The sequence below is a fragment of the Equus caballus genome, chromosome 1 (assembly GCF_041296265.1).
Source record: "Equus caballus isolate H_3958 breed thoroughbred chromosome 1, TB-T2T, whole genome shotgun sequence".
Taxonomy (NCBI): Eukaryota; Metazoa; Chordata; class Mammalia; order Perissodactyla; family Equidae; genus Equus; species Equus caballus.
Window position 1 is genome coordinate 95,624,274 of NC_091684.1, and position 20,299 is coordinate 95,644,572.

At 46.1% G+C, this 20,299-nt stretch overlaps 2 protein-coding genes across 12 annotated transcripts in view; one reads left to right on the top strand and one right to left on the bottom strand.

Annotated features, from left to right (window-relative positions):
* Positions 1 to 4,788: 4,788 nt before the first annotated feature.
* Positions 4,789 to 11,376, bottom strand: LOC138918415 (collagen alpha-1(I) chain-like). The gene is made up of 4 exons (XM_070239853.1): positions 10,758 to 11,376; positions 9,749 to 10,671; positions 8,103 to 9,333; positions 4,789 to 5,230 (listed from the first exon to the last, which is right to left on the bottom strand). Exons 1-2 carry the CDS (start codon positions 11,374 to 11,376, stop codon positions 9,767 to 9,769), a joined length of 1,524 nt encoding a protein of 507 aa, XP_070095954.1. The 3' UTR covers positions 4,789 to 5,230; positions 8,103 to 9,333; positions 9,749 to 9,766.
* Positions 9,768 to 20,299, top strand: part of WAPL (WAPL cohesin release factor) — a 76,849-nt gene continuing 66,317 nt past the window's right edge. For 4 of the 11 annotated variants that reach the window (XM_023648739.2, XM_023648750.2, XM_023648745.2 and 1 more), the window contains exons 1-2: positions 10,365 to 10,828; positions 13,647 to 14,167. In XM_023648739.2, the coding sequence (XP_023504507.1) occupies positions 13,669 to 14,167 (499 nt within the window). In that variant the 5' untranslated portion in view covers positions 10,365 to 10,828; positions 13,647 to 13,668. Of the gene's footprint in view, positions 9,808 to 9,901; positions 10,829 to 13,646; positions 14,168 to 20,299 lie in introns of those variants that run through there. The other 7 variants (XM_070230084.1, XM_070230107.1, XM_070230115.1 and 4 more) reach the window with 4 other exon arrangements.

Below are 20,299 nucleotides of genomic sequence, written 5' to 3' on the forward strand. Positions count from 1 at the left end.
GCAGGAACCGTGCCCCTGGCGTCGGAGAGCCCTGGAGCGCGGCGCGTGGCGGGGTGGGCACTGCAGCCGGTGACGCGCCACTAGGTGGCCTCGGGCCCCAAGGCCCGCTCCCACTGCCAGTTCGCGCCCAAACCTCGGGCTGCGCAGGCCGCGCCTGGATGGGACGCAGCGGGCGGCAGGCGCCCAGGTGCGAGGTGTCCACTTCGTCTGGGCTGGCGCCGTGCCCGTCGTTGCTAAGCCCTTTTGGACTCAAAAGCCTCAGATTAGGAGATCAAAGCCGAGGTGGGTGTGGATGGGCCAATCTCGCCACCTCTAGCCCGTCCCCAGCGGCTCCAGGCGCGGCCCGGGCCGCAGAGCCGGTGCGCCCGGGCGAGGGCAGCCGGAGCCCCAAGACCCGCCTGCGCTGGTCGCCCGGAATCCGCTCCCTAGCCGCAGGCCGACAGCCCCTCGCAGCCGCCGGGCCATCGATCAGGCTAGGAAGTGGCCGCGAGGTCATCCGCACCACAAAGGCGGCCCGGAGCGGGGCCTTCTGTCTTGTAAATATCGGGTCCCGCCCCCGGGCAAAGTGGAGCCCCGGGGGAGGAGCAGCCCGAGGCAGCCCAGCCCCCTCCCTCACAACCCCGGAGCGCATTCATTTGAAATGTTAATGTCTTGAAGCTTCCCCCTTGGCCCGGATCTGTCTCCTTGAAAGCGGTGAAGCCTTTGGGATTAATAAACAAACTGGCATTTGGCTTGGGTGGGAACCGGGTAAACATTTGTTGGTCTAAAAGGGAGAGGCAGATGTACGTAGACAAACGCGGGTAAATTATTACAAAGCCCCGGCCACTCGCTTTAAAAGGACTCCTTTGTGCACCGACTCCGGGAGCTGGAGTTTTCCCTAATTCGCACCCTCCAGGCCCAGGGCCCGCCCGCGCCGGAATCCGGGGCACAGGTGGAGGGCGGGGCGGGGCTGCGCGTGGGCGGAGCCCAAACCAGGCCCCGCCCGCAGCTCCACCGCTCGGCGGCAGCTAGGACTCCGGATGTCGTCACTCAGCCCTGACCATCGCGAAGTTGGGTGTCTCTGGCCCGTAGGCCTAAGGCTAACACGCCCGGCCACCGCGCCCGGGGATGACAGAGGGGTGTCACAGCAGGTGCTTTAAAAAGCCGTGGCATGCTTTTCTCTGCCCACTTTTGATAGTTTATCGGGTTACTCCCAAAATATTGTCAAGTCGGATCGCTTGCCCAGTCAGCTGCCAGCCATGATGACAGTACCCGTGAACACTTTGGGGGCGCTGACATTCTGCCAGGAACTGTTCGGAGGCCCTTCACATGGATCAACCTGTGAGGAGGTGACGCAAGTCACAGACTTGCCTCTTTCTAGAACAGGTACATAACCTGCTCTCCATCCGTCCTTGTGGCATGAGAGCGAATTGGGGCATGCGCCCCCAAGGGCAATGGGGTCTCAGTTGTGCAGGCGTGACTCCCAGGGCGCGGGGCTGGTGTGCTCCTGGAGTGGCCGCTGAGGTCACCAGGGCACCACTGTGGTTCTGGAACTCTGCCAGGCCCCCACAATTCTCCAACTTCTGCGTTCTTTAATCCGGTAAATACTCTAAGCAGGCGCTGCCTCGTCTTCCAAAAGCTTCTGCCTCAAGCTGGGAAAACCCAATAGAGGAATGATCACTTTTCAACCATGGGAAACCGAAACACTCATACATAATAAAGCAAGTCGCACAAAGGACAGAATTCTTTGCTACTCTCCTGGGAGAGGCCCCTCAGCCCGGGGGATCTTCAGAGCTGCCCAAGCTGGCTATCCAAACTATGGGCCACGTGTGGGTTTATACAGAGGGATGGAGGCTGGCTGAGGAGCCCTCCTACCCAAGAAAAGGCTGGGGTTTATCGCCAGAAGAAATTCATAAGCATTTCTTAGAAATCCCAGTTTCTTCTATTTTTCTGCCCCAAAGACCAGTTGTGGACCCCCTGAGGGCCACAGGGACGGGAGGAAGAACAACTCATAGCTGAGGACCCAATGGGCAGGGTGGAAAGAGATTGTACACCTGCTGAAGACCAGGCGCTGTGGCCTTGAGTTGGTGTACAAGCCTGGCCTTGTGTGCATCTGTCTGCCCCTCCACCCTCAGTGCTCACCGACACACAAACTCCTCCCAGGTCTGCTGTCCCTGCCTTCAGGCACTAGTCCTTCCCTGACTCCTCCAACCTGGCTTGTTCCTCTAAATGCGCCTGAGGTCTCAACCAGATGCTTCCTCCTCCAGGCAGCTCTGGATCTCCAGCCTGAAAGGACAGCGGAAGGATGGAATTCTTCTGCCCGGCTTGATATTGAGGGCCCAGGATAGCACGTGCTTCATGCCTGTGACCTTTGGAGAAAGACGCCTGTTAAGTAGCTGGGTGACCTTGGGCTAGTCATTTATCTTTGTACAGTATGTGTTTCTTGAGTTTTCCCGAGAAGTGGTTGGATAATTGAACATCCTGAAAAGGAAGGGATGTAGGGAAGTCTGCAGTGTAAACTCAGCACCTGGGAGCCTACACAGGTGTGTTCTCACGTGCTCTCCTGAGGCTCTACTATATGATGGTACAGAGAGGATAATGTCACTGCCATGCTGTCGTCTGCCTTGGAAGTGAAATACCTGAAACCGAATCACCCTGGCATCTTGGCCTGGGTGAGCAGCAGTCAGAGGCAGATTGGCTTTCAGGGCAGGTGACAGCCCAGGGGCCTCTCTCCTATCGTCCTCGGCAGGCAGTCAGCTAACACCACCTCCCTGTTGGGATGGATCTTGCTCCTGGCAGGGTAGCCCGCCTCCTTCTACCTAGGAGGTGAGCCCAAGCAGATCTTCACTGACATTCAATAGCCCTGTTCTGCTTCCACTGTTTCCATCTCAAGGATATTAATCCTAGCCGGCCTGCAGCTATCAGAATTTTTTTCAACATTTCCAAAGTTAATATATACATTCATCATATCCATTTTCCAAATTTACTAGAAAGAGGCATGAAAGGCCAATAGGACCAAGATGCTGTATGCCCAGTATTCTGTTTCTACTTTTAATTTGGAGCCTATGGAAACAAGGACGAGAGGATGACTGACTTAGATGGGAGGGTGTATGACTCATGATAAGGTTCCACCTGTGAAGAGGGAGAAGGATGCTCCAGGCAGGAGACTGCATGAGTCCTGCAATGGAAGCTTGAGTCCTTCGGTACAGCTGGAGAGGGGAGGGGGTGGGGAATGGGGGTGTGGTAAGGTGCCAAACAACTGTAAATGCGAATGCAAATACCCGTGGATATGAACTTATTTCTGGTAGACAGGGGGAGGTTGCCAAAGCTTTTTTAAAAGAGGGAAGTGGTTTACTAACTTTATGTTTTAGAAATATTCTAGTGGCGGTGCAAGGGTGAATTCGTTCTTTTTTAAATAGACTTTTTTAGAATGGTTTTAGGTTCATAGAAAAATTGAGCATATGGTACAGAGTTCCCATATACCTCGCTCCCCGCCCCCACAGTTTATTATTGTCTTGCATCAGTGTGGTGTATTTGTTACAATTAATGAACCAACAGTGATATACTGTTAAACCCATAGCTCACATTCGGGTTCACTCTCTGTATGGTACAGTTCTCTGGGTTTTGGCAGATGCCTAATATCATGTATCCACCATTACGGTATCATACAGGATCATTTCACCACCCTAAAGAAATTCCCTGCGCTCCACCTAGTCCTTACTCCTTCCTCCCCGTACCCCTTGGCAACTGTTGATCACCACAGTGTTGCCTTTTCCAGAAGTCATGTACTCGGAATCATATAGTACGTGGCTTTTTCCGACTGGCTTCTTTCTCTTAGTAACATGCATTTAAGTTTCTTCCATGTCTTTTTGTGGCTTGATAGCTCATTTCTTTTGCTAAGTTTATTTATTTATTCATTTTTTTAAAAGATTGGCACCTGAGCTAACATCTGTTGCCAATCTTTTTTTTTTTTTTCCCTCCTTCTTCTCCCCAAACCCTCCCCCAGTTGTGTATTCTTGGTTGTAGGTCCCTCTGGTTGTGGTATGTGGGATGCCGCCTCAACATGGCCTGATGAGCAGTGCCACGTCTGCGTGCCCAGGATCCGAACCTGCGAAACCCTCGGATGCTGAAGTGGAGCGCGTGAACTTAACCACTCAGCCACGGGGCTGGCTCCTAGGTGACTTTATTTTTGATATTTTCCTTCAACAAATATTTACCGAGCTTCTATATCATGCTGTCCAATAGAAAAATAATGCAAGCCACAAATGTACTTTTTCTAGGAGCCACATTTAAGGAGGTAAAAAGAAACAGATGAAATTAATCTTAATAATATACTGTACTTAATATAGTCAAAATATTATTTTAACATTTAGTCACTAGAAAAATTCTTGAGATACTTTATATTCTTTTTCTTTGGTACTAAGCCTTTTGAAATTCAGTGTGTATATTATATTTTCAGGACATCTCATATTGGACTAGCCCTATTTCCAGCACTCAGTGGACACACATAGCTGGACAGTGCAGTATTGTGCTGGGTGTCAAGGAGAGAACAGGGAACAGGATGGGCAAGGTGTCTGCCTTCACTGAGTTGACAGTCTAGTGTGGGAAACAGGTAATAAAGAGGTAAATAATTTTGGAGAGTGTTATTGAGAAAATAATACATCGGTATTTGAGGGATTGCGAAGCTGACTTAGATGGCCTGGGGAGTTAGGAAAGCCTCTCTGAGGCTGAGACCCAGATAGGAGGCATTAACCATCAATTATCTATTGCCACAATAATGCTGTATACACTAAACCATTCCACAAGTCAGAAGCTGAACATAGTAACTAGTTATTATTGTTCATGAGTTTACAAGTTAGCTGGGCGGTTCTTCTGGTTGCAGGTGGGCTCCTGCATCTGTGGGCGGCTGCAGGTCAGGCAGGTGGCTGTGCTGATCCTGGCTGGGCTTGCATGTTTGGGGTCTGCTGGCTGTTGAGTGGTGTAGGATGACCTCAGCCCTTTTCCATGTGGCTTCTCATCTTCCAACAGGCTAGCCCAGGCCTGTTCTCACAGTGGAGGCAGGGATCCCAGAGAGACCATGGAAGCCTTCAAGGTTTCTTAAGGCTCAGGTTCAGGACTATATCACTGGAGGCCGGTCTGGTTGCACAGTGGTTAGGTTCGCACATTCTGCTTCGGTGGCCCGGGGTTTGCCAGTTCGGATCCCAGGTGTGGACCTACTCACTGCTTGGCAAGCCATGCTGTGGCAGGCGTCCTACATATAAGGTAGAGGAAGATGGGCACGGATGTTAGCTCAGGGCCAGTCTTCCTCAGCAAAAAGAGGAGGATTGGTGGCAGATGTTAGCTCAGGGCTAATCTTCCTCAAAAAAAAAAAAAAAGAACTATATCACTTCTGCCACATTCTCCTGGCCAACGAAAGTTACAAGGCCAGCCCAGTTTCTGGGAGGAGCTGCGAAGTCACAATGCAAAAGGTGTACATACAGGGAGGGAGGGAAAATTCGGGTGATTTTTGCAATTAATCTTCCATTATACTTAAAAAGCTTTTAATTCCACCAGGAAGTTACAACAATTCCAAACTTGTATGTACCCAATAAAATATCCTCAAAATATAAAAACGAAAATAGAACCACAGGGAGAAGTTGACAAAATTACTGACAGTGGGAGGTTTTAATGTACCTTGTGCAATTATTGATAGGTCAGGCACATCAAAAAGATTAATAAAGATATAGAAGAGTTGAACATATTTACAAGGTATGCAGTCAAAAATACTTATGGCACACTTTCTGTGTGTGAGGCACAATTCTAGGTGTGCTGGGCATACAGCAGCGAACAAGTCAACAACCCCTGTCCTCATAGAGTTTATATCCTAGCGGAAGGAAATAGATAACAAACAAGTTAATATGTAAAACAGACATGAAGACTGCTGTTGAGACAAATGACAGGGAAAGGAGATCTAGCCGGCTGGGATGGCAGGATGAGGATTTAATTTAAGCAGCATCAGGGTAGGCACCACTGAGGGGACACAGGAGTGAAGACCTGAAAGAGGCAAGGGAGTGAGATGTGCCTATCTCCAGGACTGGTGGAGGGAACAGCATGTACAAAGGCCCTGAGGCAAGATCTGGTTTGGCAGGTTCTAGGAGTAGACAGAGGCAGGCTTGGCAAAGTGGGAAGGGATAGGGAGAGGAGTAGTCAGGGGCCAGATCATGCGGGGCCTTGTAGGCCATGAGGATTTTGGATTTTAGTCTTGGTGATGGGAAGCCCCGGTGGGTGAGGGGAGAGGGGTGACATAGAGCATTAGGGGTGAGGATCCTGGGGACAAGAGGGCTATTTTGAGACAACGGTCAGGTAGCCAGACCTCTTAGAGGTTGCTGGGTACCAATCCTTGTCAGGCAACATGTCCCCAAGGAAATTCCCTTGCTTTGTCTTTCAACTACCTAGACAGCAGTTTATTCCCTGAAGGATGTCACCATCTCTGGAGAACATATTCCAATTATCCTGGAAAACAAAGTAATTGGGTTTATAGTCGTATTCATCTTCTCAATTCTCGGAATGAAAACCTATCCAGAGCAAGAACAAAAGGTAACTCCAGAAACCAGTCCTCTCCCCACTGGGAAAACCCAGCCAGCAATTTATGCAGCCGCTGGTTATGGGAAACTCTTGTGAGTTTCAAGTCACTTTCAAGATAGAATCTTACATGAGAGAAGGAAATAAAATGGGGCTGTTTATTCAAATATTTATTCAGCCCCTACTGGGTGCCACACACTCTTTGATGTGCTGGGGATACAGCAGCAAACAAGGCAGGCTGATTCCTGCCTTCATAGGGAAGCGAAATACATAAGAGAAACACACAAATATGTGACATGTTAGCCGGGGAGATAAATGCCCTGGAAAAAAAGCAAGTAGGAATAGTGAACATTTGGGAGTAGAGGTGTTGCAATTTGAAACAGGCTGGTCAGGGGCAGATTACTTGAAAAGCCTTATCTGTCCAGTATGGGCAGAGCAGAGAGAAGGGCTGGGGAGTGTCAGAGATGTAAGGGCAGGGCCTGGCCCACATCTCGTAGGGCGTTGTAATGCAGACACTACAATGTGCGAGGGTGCGATTTATAATTTTATTCCACATTCTATGACAAGGAAAAATTAGCCGATGTGGTAATTTCTGACTTCTAGTTCTCTGAATTCTATAAGATGTAATATATTTTACTTCATATTATCAGAAAAAGACTAAATAGCTCTATTTAGCAGTTCCAGTGCTGGCAGTTCCCCTGCCTGAGCTAGAACAATGGCACAAGAGATTCTTCCACTAGTTTTCTCTGCAGGAATTTTTTTTTTTTTTCTTTTTTAGCTAAAGCAAAGTATGAGTCCACCTGAGTGGCGCTCAAGGTCCCAGGGATTCTGCCCTTCTCCAGGCAGCACACAGGAGGGCAGCCTGCAGCATCAAAGGGCACGAGCTTGGCTCAGATCCATGATTTCAGTTTGGGGCATAAATAGGACATTTAATGGGAAAAAAACCCCAGACATCTGAGAGCTTGCATAGAGGCATTCTAGCAAACAAGAAAGCATCTACCAGCTACCTGGCATCTGTGTGTGAAGCAGACTGGAATGAAGTGTGGAGCCCAATCTAGGGGGTGAGGGTGGGGGTGGGAGATGGGCCAGTGGTGGAGTATAAACTGAGGGAACTAAGAAAACAAAAGCAATAAAATAAAAATAACACAAAACGCTGCTTGCCCGTGCATCCTCCATGCTGGAGTCCAGCTCGCCCACTCGTGTGGAAGTCAGGGCTGTGGTCAGGGAATGGGATCGGGGGGTGGGTTTCAGGGCATTTGCTGGCCTCAGAGGAACTGGGGAGGTAAAGGTGGTGGTACAGCCTGAAGGCCGACTCTGAACTTGCTCGAGGAGGGGCGCCAGAGTGGGCAGCCTCCCCTCCGCCTAGCGTGGGACACATGAGGGTGAGAGTTCTAGCACAGAGCTGCTCACTATTCACATATTAAGCTTCCACAGACTAAACACACACCCCTCTTTACTTTCCAAATCCTGTACCATTTTCTACCAGATTCAAGAATGTTTGTAAGTAATAATGGATACCTAATGTTTAAGAAAACGCTTGACTCCCTCATTAGTTACAATACCTTGAGCAGATGCCAATCTCTCCATTTCTTCACCTGTAAAACAGGGATAACAGGCAGGGATGCAAATGAAGCCTTCCAGAGAGCCTGGCATCACACCTGAGGCATAGTAGGCTCTTAATGTTCTCCCCTCCCTGCTCCTGACGAAAAGGATTAGGCTGCTGTCAAATGCTAGGGGTATACTTTAAAACAGTGCTTGTCAACCTTTAAGGTGTGGGCCAATCACCGGGGAGAATCCTGCAGGTTCTGATTCAGTGGTGTTGGGGACAGGGAATCTGCATTTCCAACAGGCTTCCAGGTTATGCCTATATGGCTGACTGGTGATTGTTCGAGAGCCAGAATTTAACACTACTGAGCTCCATTCCTTAATACAACTACCACATAAAGAGCCCTTAAAAGGGCTCCACAGATTGTCTATTTCTTTAAAAAATTAACTCTTCCACTTCAGCTTCACGCAGAGTCACTGGTCCAGCCAAGCGCCCAGCACCAGCCAGGCCAGAGCATCAAGAAGACATCCTTTGGTCCTGGTGGGTTCACAGCACCCTTCTACAGGAAGACCTTGCAGTTGTCTCTCCACCACGTTTAGCTTTTTGATCTTAGCCTTTGCCTCTGAGAATAATTACCCCTTAATTAGCACCCACCACCGTGTCATCTAAATAATTATAGTAAGTGCAGCTTGCACCTCTGCCGGCAATCTTCAAACAAACTGATAAAACAAGATCCGATGCGGATTTTTTAAAAAGACAAAACTGACCCAAATAAAAGTCAGGCACACACCACCCACCGCTCTCATTCACAGAAACTACGGAAGAGCTGATTTATTTTGAAACAATCAAGAGAAAGTACTGATATGATCTTTGGGAAATTGTAAATGTCAGAATATAAATTTTACAAGCAGTCGCGGGGAAAGTAAAACTATTCACCCACGCTAAAATCCACCTTAAATTCCTACTGGGGAGGGCCACAGGATCTCTCAATTATTTTTTCTTTATTCGGAGTTTCCCGAATATATTGGCCGAGCCTGGTAACTTCTGGATGCACTCAAAGTAAATTAGCCATTTGTGGAAGAAGGGGCAGGCTTTTCACTGCAAGCAATCAGTTTTCTAATTTCCCAGGTGGATCTCCATTAACCACCCACCAAACAGCAGGGCCGTCCGAGCCCGATGAATCATGCATCTCTCTTAGGACAAACCGATGGTCCTACTCTTTAGCACGCCGTTTTCCTGTTGCAACCCTAAAAACAAAACACACACACACAGACACAAAACCCAACTTTCTGAATAGGTTAAGACACTAACCCAGAAAAAACCTCAAACAGCACAAAAGAGCGTACAGCAAAAAATACTCTTTCCTTCCATCATCTCCCACCTCCCTATCCTCCCCAGAGGTAATCACTGGTTTATTTCCTTGAACTTTTTATTCTGGAAAATTTCAGAAATACAAGTACAGAGACCGACATAATAAGCCCGTGTGTACGCATCCCGCTGGCTAGCTTTATTCTCCCTCGCCCAGTTTTTGGAGGACTTAAAGTAAGTCCCAGAGACCAGATCATTTACCCGTCCAAACTTTAGTATCTTTTTTTTTTTTTTTTTAACGTAACCACATTACCGTTATCACACCCAACAGGTTAACGATAAATTCCTTAGTACCATCCAGTATTCTCGGGGTCACTTTTCACTGGTGCGGGACACAAGGAAGAACTGCGAAGGTAAGGGCCCAGGGGTTGTACGGGGCACATTCAAGAGCCGGGGCTGACGTCGCTCGCGGCCACCGCCGTCAGATGCCCAGCACCCCGGGCCTCCGGGTCCCTGCCGTCGGTACCTGCGCCGGGCGCGCGCCGGCCAGGCAGGGTCGAGGGCGGCTCCGAGCCCCGAGCTCCCCTCCTCCCTGCTCCCGGGCGGCGGCCCCAGCAGGCCCGGCGCAGCTGCACAACCCGCCGTCCCTAGACACCGGCGGGTCCCAGGAGGGGAAACGATTGACACAGCTGCCTGCACTGCGCCCCCGGCCCTTCCCCGCGGCACCTGCGTCTCCCGGCGGGGACGGGAGCGACAACGGGCGCCCGGGCTCGGGCTGGCCAAGCTCGCCGCCAGCACTCCTCCCGCCGCCCACTCCCGCGCCCAGCTCTCAGCCCCCGCGACCTCGCGGACCGGGACTACAAGTCCCGTCGGGCCCCGCGGCCGGGCCAATGGCGGGCGCCGGAGCATGCGGGGCGCGGCGCCTGCGCGGCGGTTTGAGTAAGCGGCCGCGCGATTGGCTGCGGGGTCGGGCGGCCGCGCGGGGCCTGTGGGAAGCGGAGTGACGGAGCGAGCGGCTGTTGGAGGAAGGAGGTGGGGGCCGGGAGCGCAAATGGCGTTGAGATGGTTCAGGGCCCTGTTCAAACTCCAGCGCTGACCATTCACCGGCGGAAGCGGCGGCGCAGGAGGCGGCGGCGGCCCAGCGGGGGCACGGAGCGGGCTCCGCTCCCGGCTCCGGCGGCAGCGCCCGGGGAGGCCTAGGCCCGGGCCCGGCCGGCGGCGCTCGAGGCGGGGAGGGAAGTTGCGGTGCCGCCGCTCCTCCCCCCTCCGCCGGTTTCCTATTTACCGAGAGCCGAGTCGCGGGTCCCGACGGTGGCGGAGCCCCTCGCCGCCCTTCGCGCGCCGGCCGGCCCTGCGCTCCCGCCCGTCCGGCGGCCGCTGGGAGCGGGCGAGACGGAGGCGGCCCGAGGCCAGAGAACCCGCCAGGCGCCGAGGGTAAGCGAGGTCTCGGGCGGCCGCCTAGGCCCGGGGCGAGCCCGCGCGGGCGGGGGCGGCGGGGGTCTGGGCGCGCGGGAGGCGTCTTGCGCTCCCCCGCCGCCGGCCTCCGAGGAAGTTGGGCCGGGGGGCGACCTGGGGAACTCTCCTTTTCCGCTTGCATTTTCCCTTCTTCCGAGTTCCCCGCGGGCGGCTGCTGATGGGCTCCTCTCCCCAGGCGCGGTCAAGTGTGCCGGTTTCAGCCCCGAGCCCTCCGCCGCCGAGGCCCTCCCCTGCCCGGGGGACTCGGTGGCACAGGCTTCCGGGGCGTCGGGAGCGACATCCCTGTCCTGGGCGGTGGGGGCGGGGAGGGGAAAAGTTGCGTGCGCCTCCCGCCGGCGGGGGCCGCCCCTCCTGCCGCCTGCCCCGCGCCCACCGCCCCCAGGTGAGGCTGTCTGCGGGGTGCGGTTGGCCCTCGCCGGCTTTCGATCTTGCGTGGCAGTCGCTAAGCCCTCGGGGATCCGAAAGACGCTGGGTTTGGGTGGGGGCTGTGTGTGAGGACTTCTCATCCCGGCGCACTTCCCTGAAAAGGCGACCTGGCCGAGGCCGAGGCCCAGCGAGGACCGAAAAGACTGAGTTGCGAATTATTCTTTCCTTTTGAGTTAGGGTAGTCGTTGGAGTTTGAAGCCCGAGCAAGAGAGGCTGTGTACTTGAACTATACGTAATATTTAGTGTCAGATGGGTCTGCGCGCTTATCTTTTCATTTATGCATGCATGTTACACTCTAGGCTTGGATAATGCCGTCGCAATAGTCTGTCCAGTGACTTTTAAAGGCGTTGTGGGAAACTATAGGGGAGATCAGAAGTAGGGGATGTTACATAATTATCTGCCATGTACTGGTCGCTCGGGTTCAACAGTTATTAACTCTTAGCCAAATCTTTCTAATCTACACACTTTGCATTTCACACTCCTTGAAGTGAGAGCATCGCTGACGTTATTTCGTCTTTATTTCGTTGTGTATTGGTAAAAGGCATGGACTCTTAAAAAATAAGCTTGGTCTTCTTACCGCTTAAAATAATTAACTCCTTAATAGCAAATATTCACCTGCAGACTTTGAGCTTGGAACGTGAATGCTTCGTGGTCCTAGGACCATTTATACATTGAGTTTTTCTGGGGTGGGCCTGCAGGAGCTCGAGTCTAGATTTTTGGTTTGGCCTTTAGTCAGCGTTTTTAGGTGCTTATCATGTAAGTGTATTGAAAACGTTCCAGCTTTGCTGGTGCGTGTGTAAAAGTAAGTCTTCAGATCAGGGCTTTATGTTCTTGGAGAAATGAAAAGAAATGACTTTATTTTGTTGTTCTTGGAGCTGCCAAATATACTTAGTTTTGTTTAGGCCGTACTAAACAAGAAAGACACTAAGATTCTTCAGCAGTGTAAATCTTCAGTAGAAGGGGAAATCGATCTACCTCGGAGAACAGTTTGGTGACATGTTAAAAGGCCTTCAAACAGTTTTCTCTTAATGCAGATGTATATGATGACTAAGTTAATTATTTTGTCACATTAAAATTAGCTTCTAACCAGACATATAGGCATATGTATAAAACTAAGTTTATAGTAAGTCACTATAAATTGCAAAAATTTAAGTTAATTAATAAAGGGAAAACATTTAAAGTATAGATAAAAACATTCAGAAGTATGTCAAATATTCTGATCGTTGTATTGTAAATTTCAAAGGATGCAGATTTTTTCCAAGCCCCTAAGCAGTTCATTTTTTTCTAATTATATTTAATGTATTGATATTTAAATTTAGGTCTAAGTGTAAGAAACGGGTAAGAATTGATAGTGTTTGAAGTATAACTTGTTTTATAACTTGTTTCAAGTGTAACTTGTTTTAAAACAGTTTGACTCTTGATTTACTGTTCTGAGAATTTTGTTTGTTCTAGTTATTATTATGTAGGTAAATCAGATGAATCAGTTTATCTTTTATAAGGTGAAGAGGGAAATAAAGATATGTTTCTGTTGCTTCATTTAATAATCCATGGACCAGTGTAATATGCTGGAGTTCACCAGCTCCAGAAAATGTAACTCAGCAAATGAGCACAGCACTGTAGGGACAAGGAAGACAGAATAAGTATGCTTTCTTGCGCTTAGGGAGATGAGTGACTGAGGAATATTTTTGAAGTCACAGCTCAAGTGACATTACGCCAAGAATCAGAATCTTTAAGGTTGGGTGAAAAACTGCAGGTTCTAATACATGCAAAAATAACACCATTTTTTCCGGCTTTTTTTTATCCCTTCACGTGATAGGTGCTGTGAAATTTCAAAGAACTAAATTTAGTCAATTATTGGATATTTCTGAGATCCTGAAAAAAATTAACGTTTTGTGCTTAAGATTTTATGTTAGGGGCGGTTACTCTATTTAGATTATTTTTTTAAGGTAAAAGTGATGTTTGTGAGACTAATAAGTAGATTCACTTGAAACTTTAGAGAAAATTGATATTCTGTAAGTTAGTTTTGTGGATGCGGTATTATAAATTGGTATGTCGTTATGCATTCTTACTTTGTAGGTGGTATATGAATATGTACTCATTGTAAAAAAAAATTGACATGTGGAAGTATAAAGGGTAAAAAATGAGCCCCTCTCTTTATATCCCCTCCCCATATTTAACTGTTTTTAGAGATTTGTATCTTCAATGTTGAAAAGCCACATGGGGAGAATCCCTGGGTTCTTATTTTTATATTCACTGTTAGAACTGGTTAGGTATTTGGTGATTATATATTTTTACTTTTTTTTTTACATTTTTTTTCTCACAGAAAATGTCTTACATTTTTTTTTCACAGAGAATATGAAAGAGGTGTCAAAATGACATCCAGATTTGGGAAAACATACAGTAGGAAAGGAGGAAATGGCAGTTCAAAATTTGATGAAGTCTTTTCCAACAAACGGACCACCCTTAGCACAAAATGGGGAGAGACTACGTTTATGGCTAAGTTAGGGCAGAAGAGGCCCAATTTCAAACCAGATATCCAAGAGGTTCCCAAGAAACCTAAGGTGGAAGAAGAAAGTACCGGAGATCCTTTTGGATTTGATAGCGATGATGAGTCTCTACCAGTTTCTTCAAAAAATTTAGCCCAGGGTAAGGGCTCCTCTTACTCCGAGTCGAGCGAAGCTGCTCCGCTGGAAGATGTGACTTCTGTACTTGAAGCTAATAGCAAAATTAGTCATGCAGTGGGGGAAGACAGTGTCGGATCTGATAAGTGCGTGCATCTGGAGGATGCTTTGCTTGGGAAGGAAAAGAGCACAAACCGAATCTTAGAAGATGATGCAAGCAAAAGTAGCTGCGCTAAATTAATGACTTCAGGTAAGTTTTGATTTCGTTTATCTGAGCTGGGAGAGCTTTGTGGGAGCCGTTTAGTTAAATGATTTAAATTCTAACATGTTATACTTCTTGGGTTTTCTTTCCGTGTTTATGATTAATGGGAACTAAAGATGATTTTGTAGAAGAGATTTAAGAACTTGAAAGAAACCAATCGGGGGTTGAAATTTTACTAAACAACTTGGATGTTAATGTTTGCAGACTATTCCTCATGGCACATTTTGGGAACAGCCTTTCATAAAGCCCTGACTCCCATTCCAGTAAGAAACATCTCTTTCTGTTGTGTTAGGATTACACAGTATCTCATTTCTATTACTGTGGAGGATTTGGATGGTTAATGAAAATGAGATGAGCGTGTACGATGAGGATTAGTTTTAGGAGTGTTAGACTTTGCTCCACAACTAGTTTAGAAAGATTGAGGAGGAATTGAGTGGAAGCATAGAAGAATTGAACTTCATTGCAGGTTGAGATTAGTTTGGAGTCTGTGTGGTGCTGGTAGCAACTTGTCTTAATAGATTTTAATCCACAAAACCAGTTGTATTTTTAAGATTTTGGTTTGTAAATCTGGCATCTAGGGTTCATTCCTGAAACAATCTGTTTTACCAGTTGTATCTGTACTCCTTTTCTAAAGATTTATTATAAATGATAAAAGACTGAAGAGCTGAGATGGGAGTTGGCGGCGGGACAGCGTGTGTGCCTTGTCAGCAATAGGACAAGGATGGCACCGCAGTTGAAAACAAGCCTTAGTTCTCAACTCTTGGCAGATCTTATGAAAGGTTGTGTAGATCTCATATTTTGAAAGGAAGTAAAGACGGAGCTTTCCTAGTACTGAATTCTTAAGAAGAATTTGTCCTTTGGAGGCTTAATATAAGGCGCTCCAAACAGTATGATAAAAACCTTCGCTTTGCATAGTTTTACTAGAAACGCTGAACATTTTTCACTTTTTCTCACCCTTGGATGACAGGATGAGCCAGCTGTTATTGTCATTCCCTTGATCCTCCGGGTTAATTCTGATTTGGCTGTCCTTACGCTTTGCCCACATTTCTCCTGAAATATTGTTCATAACTTAAGGTTAGGTTAAATTTTGGTAAAAAGAAAGCATAAGAACTGTTTCCCAGATCAGCTCCTAAAATATATATTATAATCGTAGAACCATGGAGCCAAAATGAACTTTAACTCAGCTCTCCTCATTTTATAGATGAGGCTCAAAGAGATCAGGTGACTGTCCAAGGTCAGCTAGTGGCAGAGTTGGAATGAGATTCATTTACTGATTTTCACCCTGTTGACCCCTACTGTGTGTCCTCAACTGCTAGGCTCTGGGAATGCTCTTCCGCTTCAGTTATCTAGTGTTCTTTCTGCCATGTCTTGCTGTCCTCAAATAGTTAATCCACAGTGTGGGGCACATAGGCTAAAGGAAGGAAGGTGAGGCTGGGGAAGTGGCGAAACTGGTCAAGGAAGGCAGACACAGATTTCTCCAAGTGCTATCTTTTGGAGAATAGTGCATCATTGGTAGTCAGAAGGTATCAATAGGATGAGTGTTTAGGTAGAAACTTGGAAGGAAGTTAGATATTCATAGGCAGCAATTGCCTATATGGCTTTGCTGAAGTTACATCTATACTTGTCCAGATGGCCATTTGAAGTTGTTTAGTGGGAACTGGAAACAGTTTTCTGTAGAAATGAGATATTAGCTTCTCAGTCTGATGTAACTAAATGTAGTTTCTGGTGCTGATACTGTGAACTGACTGGGAATCCAAATTCCATTGTGTTTATAATGTTTGCTAAAAAACAGATAAAAAGATGTTCAAGAACATCTTGTCCCTCGTCCCCTCTCCTTCACAAGGCACCCTTAGTGGGAAGGGAATGGGGTAGCGCTGTGAGTATTTCTTTTCTTCTCCTCTCCCTTGGCCACCCAGAGCTGTAGCAACCCTGCAGCCCCCAGTAGGATAAGAAGGGAACTTTGAGGGAGTGCTTTTAATTCTCGCGGTAGTCTTATCTTAACCTGTTCTTACACACCATTTATAAGTTTGTATGTGTTTTGTACGTTGGCTATAGTTCTGGAAATACTACTTTATGTGATGACCTTCCTTTTTTTTTTTTGCCTCTCCCCTCTGAAATTTGGGCATTTCCCTGTGTCTGGACTGTTCTTGCATTATGTCTGTGAGATTGTCATTGCCTCTACTCTCATTCAGAAAGGCTTCTGATTTTAGTTGAATTTTAGAAACTCAAACCTAAGGTTTTCATAAAAGAGGTCTATAAATCTAAAGCAGTTCCTAACCTTTTTTGAATTAGAGATCCTTTTGAGAGATAAAATTTTGGACTTTAGATAAAAGTGCTTGTGCACCTGCCTTGATCTCAAGTCTCGGAGATCCTTTGCAGGTCATGTGTAGGCATTTTATGCAAGAACCTTTGAGAAATTTTGTGCTCAAGCTTGTTCAAAGTGCACAAGTTCCACAGTATCCTTCCAGTGGAATGTTCCAGCTCACTCAGACCATTTTTCACTGTAGAATTATATCACATCTGTGAAAAGGGCTTATCCCACTCAAACTTACTATGTCATTTCTCTTGGCATTAAGTTTTAAAGTGCATCCCTTTCTCTACAGCGGTGTATGTGGTTAATTTTTAGGTACTATTAAAATTGTTTTGAATATTTTATACCGGATAGTACTTTAAAAAATTGTGGCTTATTTGAAGAGGAGACTCAGAATGAAGTCATGATAAAACTTAGAATGGTTGCCATTTTCCAAATAGACGCTTGATGGATAAGCGAACCAGAAGCAAGAATACAAACTGAATGAGAACTGCAAGGAAGGATTGAGTTCCTAAAATGTCCGAACTGTTGATTTAAAAAAAACAAAACAAAACACTTGTGACAGCTTCAGTGGTTGTCAGTAAATGGCAAATCTTGTTTCATTTGTACTACACATACTCTGCACCTCCTGTCCTCTACCCTCTGGATTATTTTAAAGCAGATTCAGGATTTCTTCTTTTATCTGCACATAGTTTAGTTGCAGTTGCTGTTAAAGCCATTGAGTTCACAAACAGGTGTCCCACTTAAAAATGACTGTTAGCAGGACCTAAAGGTTTGCCCTTTTGAGAGATCTTGGAATATTCTTTAAAAGTGTGGAATCCAGGGCTGTGTGCACTTGAGGTAAAAGAAGGCTTCTCTTGCCTTTTATATGAAGCTACTTCATTTTTCATCTTTGTGCTTTCCGCTGCAGGTTTTTAATCTGGACTCTAGAATAAAGTGTGCAAAGACTTATATTTCTACTTGGCATACTTTCCTTGCCAGCCAGCTGGGATTCAGTCTACACAGCCTGCCAAATATTGAGATAACTTGCTGCATAGGCTCTTAATTTGCATGACTGGTTTTGGTAGCCAGTAGATTTTTTTCATTTGCTTAAAGCTGCACTGACTATTTGTGTAAGTTAGAGGGATGTTGTTATCAGGAAGTTAATAACTTTGATTTGAAATTGAAGATGATTTTTAGAAAAGGAAATGAATTGATCTATTCCTGAAACCTTAAATAGCCACAGACGTGTGACCTGAGGTGAGATTGTCGTGTATTCATTGGATAAAGTACAGGTGATTAATGAGAATTATTGAAGAATTCTGAAAGTATAGTATCAACAAGAGTTACTTGCCTTCATTTAGATATCGAATGTATTTGTTGTATAAAATATACTTAAGACTTACATAAAATCAGCTGCTTTTAAGAGGAGTGGATAAGAGACCTATCATTTATTAAGTTCCTGCTTTGTGCTGAGCCCTTTATATATCACTTGATCCTTAATCACAACCATGTAAGGCAACCTTTACTCCCATTTTATAGAGGGTAAAGCACAATTCAGAGAGGTTGAGTAACTTGAATATTAAGTGGAGGATCTGAGAAACATCCAAAGTGTTCTTTTCATACAGTGCTGCTATATTCTGACATCAGTGAACTTACTTTTGTCATATTTAAAGCCTTATAGACTGTCACTATATGATCAGTTTTATCTTGATGTTGGAAATAACTTTATCTTGACGAACAACACATTATGGATTCCCTCTTGCCTCTATTTAAATAATTTTATTTTTAATAAGAATGATGGTCAAAGTACTTATAATACTTAGCAAATAAAACTAACCTTATTTTTACAGGTAACAAGTGTGTTCTACTTTCAGTTTCTTTGAAATTCAATAATATGCAACTTCTGAAACACTGTAATTTGAATTAAATTTACTTTGTTTTAAAGTAGAGCTTTGATTTCTTGTAAAATATTTTCGTAATAAGAGGAGGATCATTCTCAAGGTTTGAGCAATAACAAAAGTGCAGGTGACCACTAACAAGTTTCTCCTCCGATCTGAGTTGAATACCGGCCATGAGGTAGTACATGAAAATTGTAAGCATAGTCTCTGTTACCTAGGAGTAGAGCTGTTGACTTCTGCTGGGAATGATAAATAAATGCTTCTAAAACAATGACAACACATTTATATGATACTTGATGCTTTTCAGAGTATTTTCTATACGAATTCTTAGAATTTCGAGCCAGATGATACATTATAAATTTTTCTGGTCCAGCCTATGACTCTTAGGAGGCAGTCCTCAACTGTTTCAGAGCCCTGATGGTAGAGGAGGATGAACTTGTTCCTAGGAGGGTCTTGGGGGTGCCTTCCTTGCAACCATCCAGCTATTATTTTAGTGTCTTCCATATGCTGAATGTTGGGTGTGTGTCCATGAACAAGATCTTACCTTACATTCTAGTGGGCAAGATAGGTTGAATAAAGAATAATGTCTACTGAAAGTTACAGAGAAATATAGGGTGCTGTGAGAGTGTATAATAGGCTCATTTACCTGGTCTGAATGAGGGATGGGGCAAGGCTGACATTTAACTTGAGACCTACTGGTGCACTGAGAAAGTAAAAGTGGCAGAGCTTGGTGACATGGGCAACGAGGAAGAAGGAGACATCAAGAATGATTCCCAGGTATCTAATGTGAGCAGCTGGTAGCATCATTCATTGAGATAAGGGGACATTTTGAAGGAAAGTTCATCAGTCAGTTTTGGGCACATTGGGTTTGAGATGTTTGTGATAATGTTCAAGAGGCAGTAGGATCTGCTGGTATGGAACTTAGGTAAGTTTTGGTTGAAGATGATTAATTTGAGATTCAGCAGATAAATGTTATTTGAAAGTACAGGATTAGATGAAGTCATTAAGGAGAATGTAAGAGAAAAAAATACTGAGCTATGAAGAATTTGCAGTACTTAATGGATGGAGAGAGGAGGAAGACGAACTAGGTGAGGAAATTGAATAGAACCAGCTAGAGCTACAGCTGAAGGAAAATCAAGCAGGTGGCATTTTATAGAGGCCAGCAGAAAGGTGTTTCATGAGGGATCAACTGAAGGGGAATGCTGCTGCAAAGTCAACAAAAATGAGGACTGCGAAGCAAGCATTGGCGTTTGCAGCTTGGATTGGAGTGGTCCAGGTAGTGAGTACGCAGTGAGGAAGGAAATTGGGGTAGCAGGATATTTGAAGGGGAGAAGAAAAAGGGCAGATAGAGATATGTGAGGGGTTCTGGAAGGTTTGATTTTATGAGAGAGCCTTGCAGCAGGATCCAAAGCACAGGAGGAGAGTGGTCTTGGGAGAATGGATGTTGCATTTCCTGGCCAGGAGGAAAGATGGGTGAAAATGTGAACTTGGTGGGAGTATGGAGGATAAGGTAGTTTATGAATGAAAGCATGTGTCTGCCCCCACCCCTCTTGACAGTACAGCTTATTTCTGAGAGAGAGGAAAAAGGGCAGGGTAGTGTATGTGAGGGCTGGAGGGGAGAGGCAACAAGTTCAAAGAGATGTTGGAGAAAGTGGAAGGAGCTGTCTAGAGAGAGAATTTCTGGACATTATTGAGGCCTTAGTTGAAGTTTGTATCATTAAAAACTCCTGGTTACTAATCCACCCATTGTGTGTGTGAGTGTCCCCCCTCCTTTAGTAGGCCCTGTAGCAAGAACCTGCACAGAAGATAGAATATTGGATGGGGTAATTAGAATTATCCTGGATTGACATTTTGTCTGACAAAATGTAGAATTAAGAGGTAGAGAAGAAAGAGAATTTAGGATATTGCCCAGAAAATGATTGAAATGAT

What these genes read in the sequence shown, in the direction of transcription:
- LOC138918415 (XM_070239853.1), bottom strand. Translation starts at nt 11,376, where the DNA reads ATGAGAAGTCCTCACACACAGCCCCCACCCAAACCCAGCGTCTTTCGG. An exon ending in TCCCAGCGGCCGCCGGACGG is followed by an intron (nt 10,672 to 10,757) that starts GCGGGAGCGCAG and finishes CTCGGTAAATAG; the next exon opens with GAAACCGGCGGAGGGGGGAG.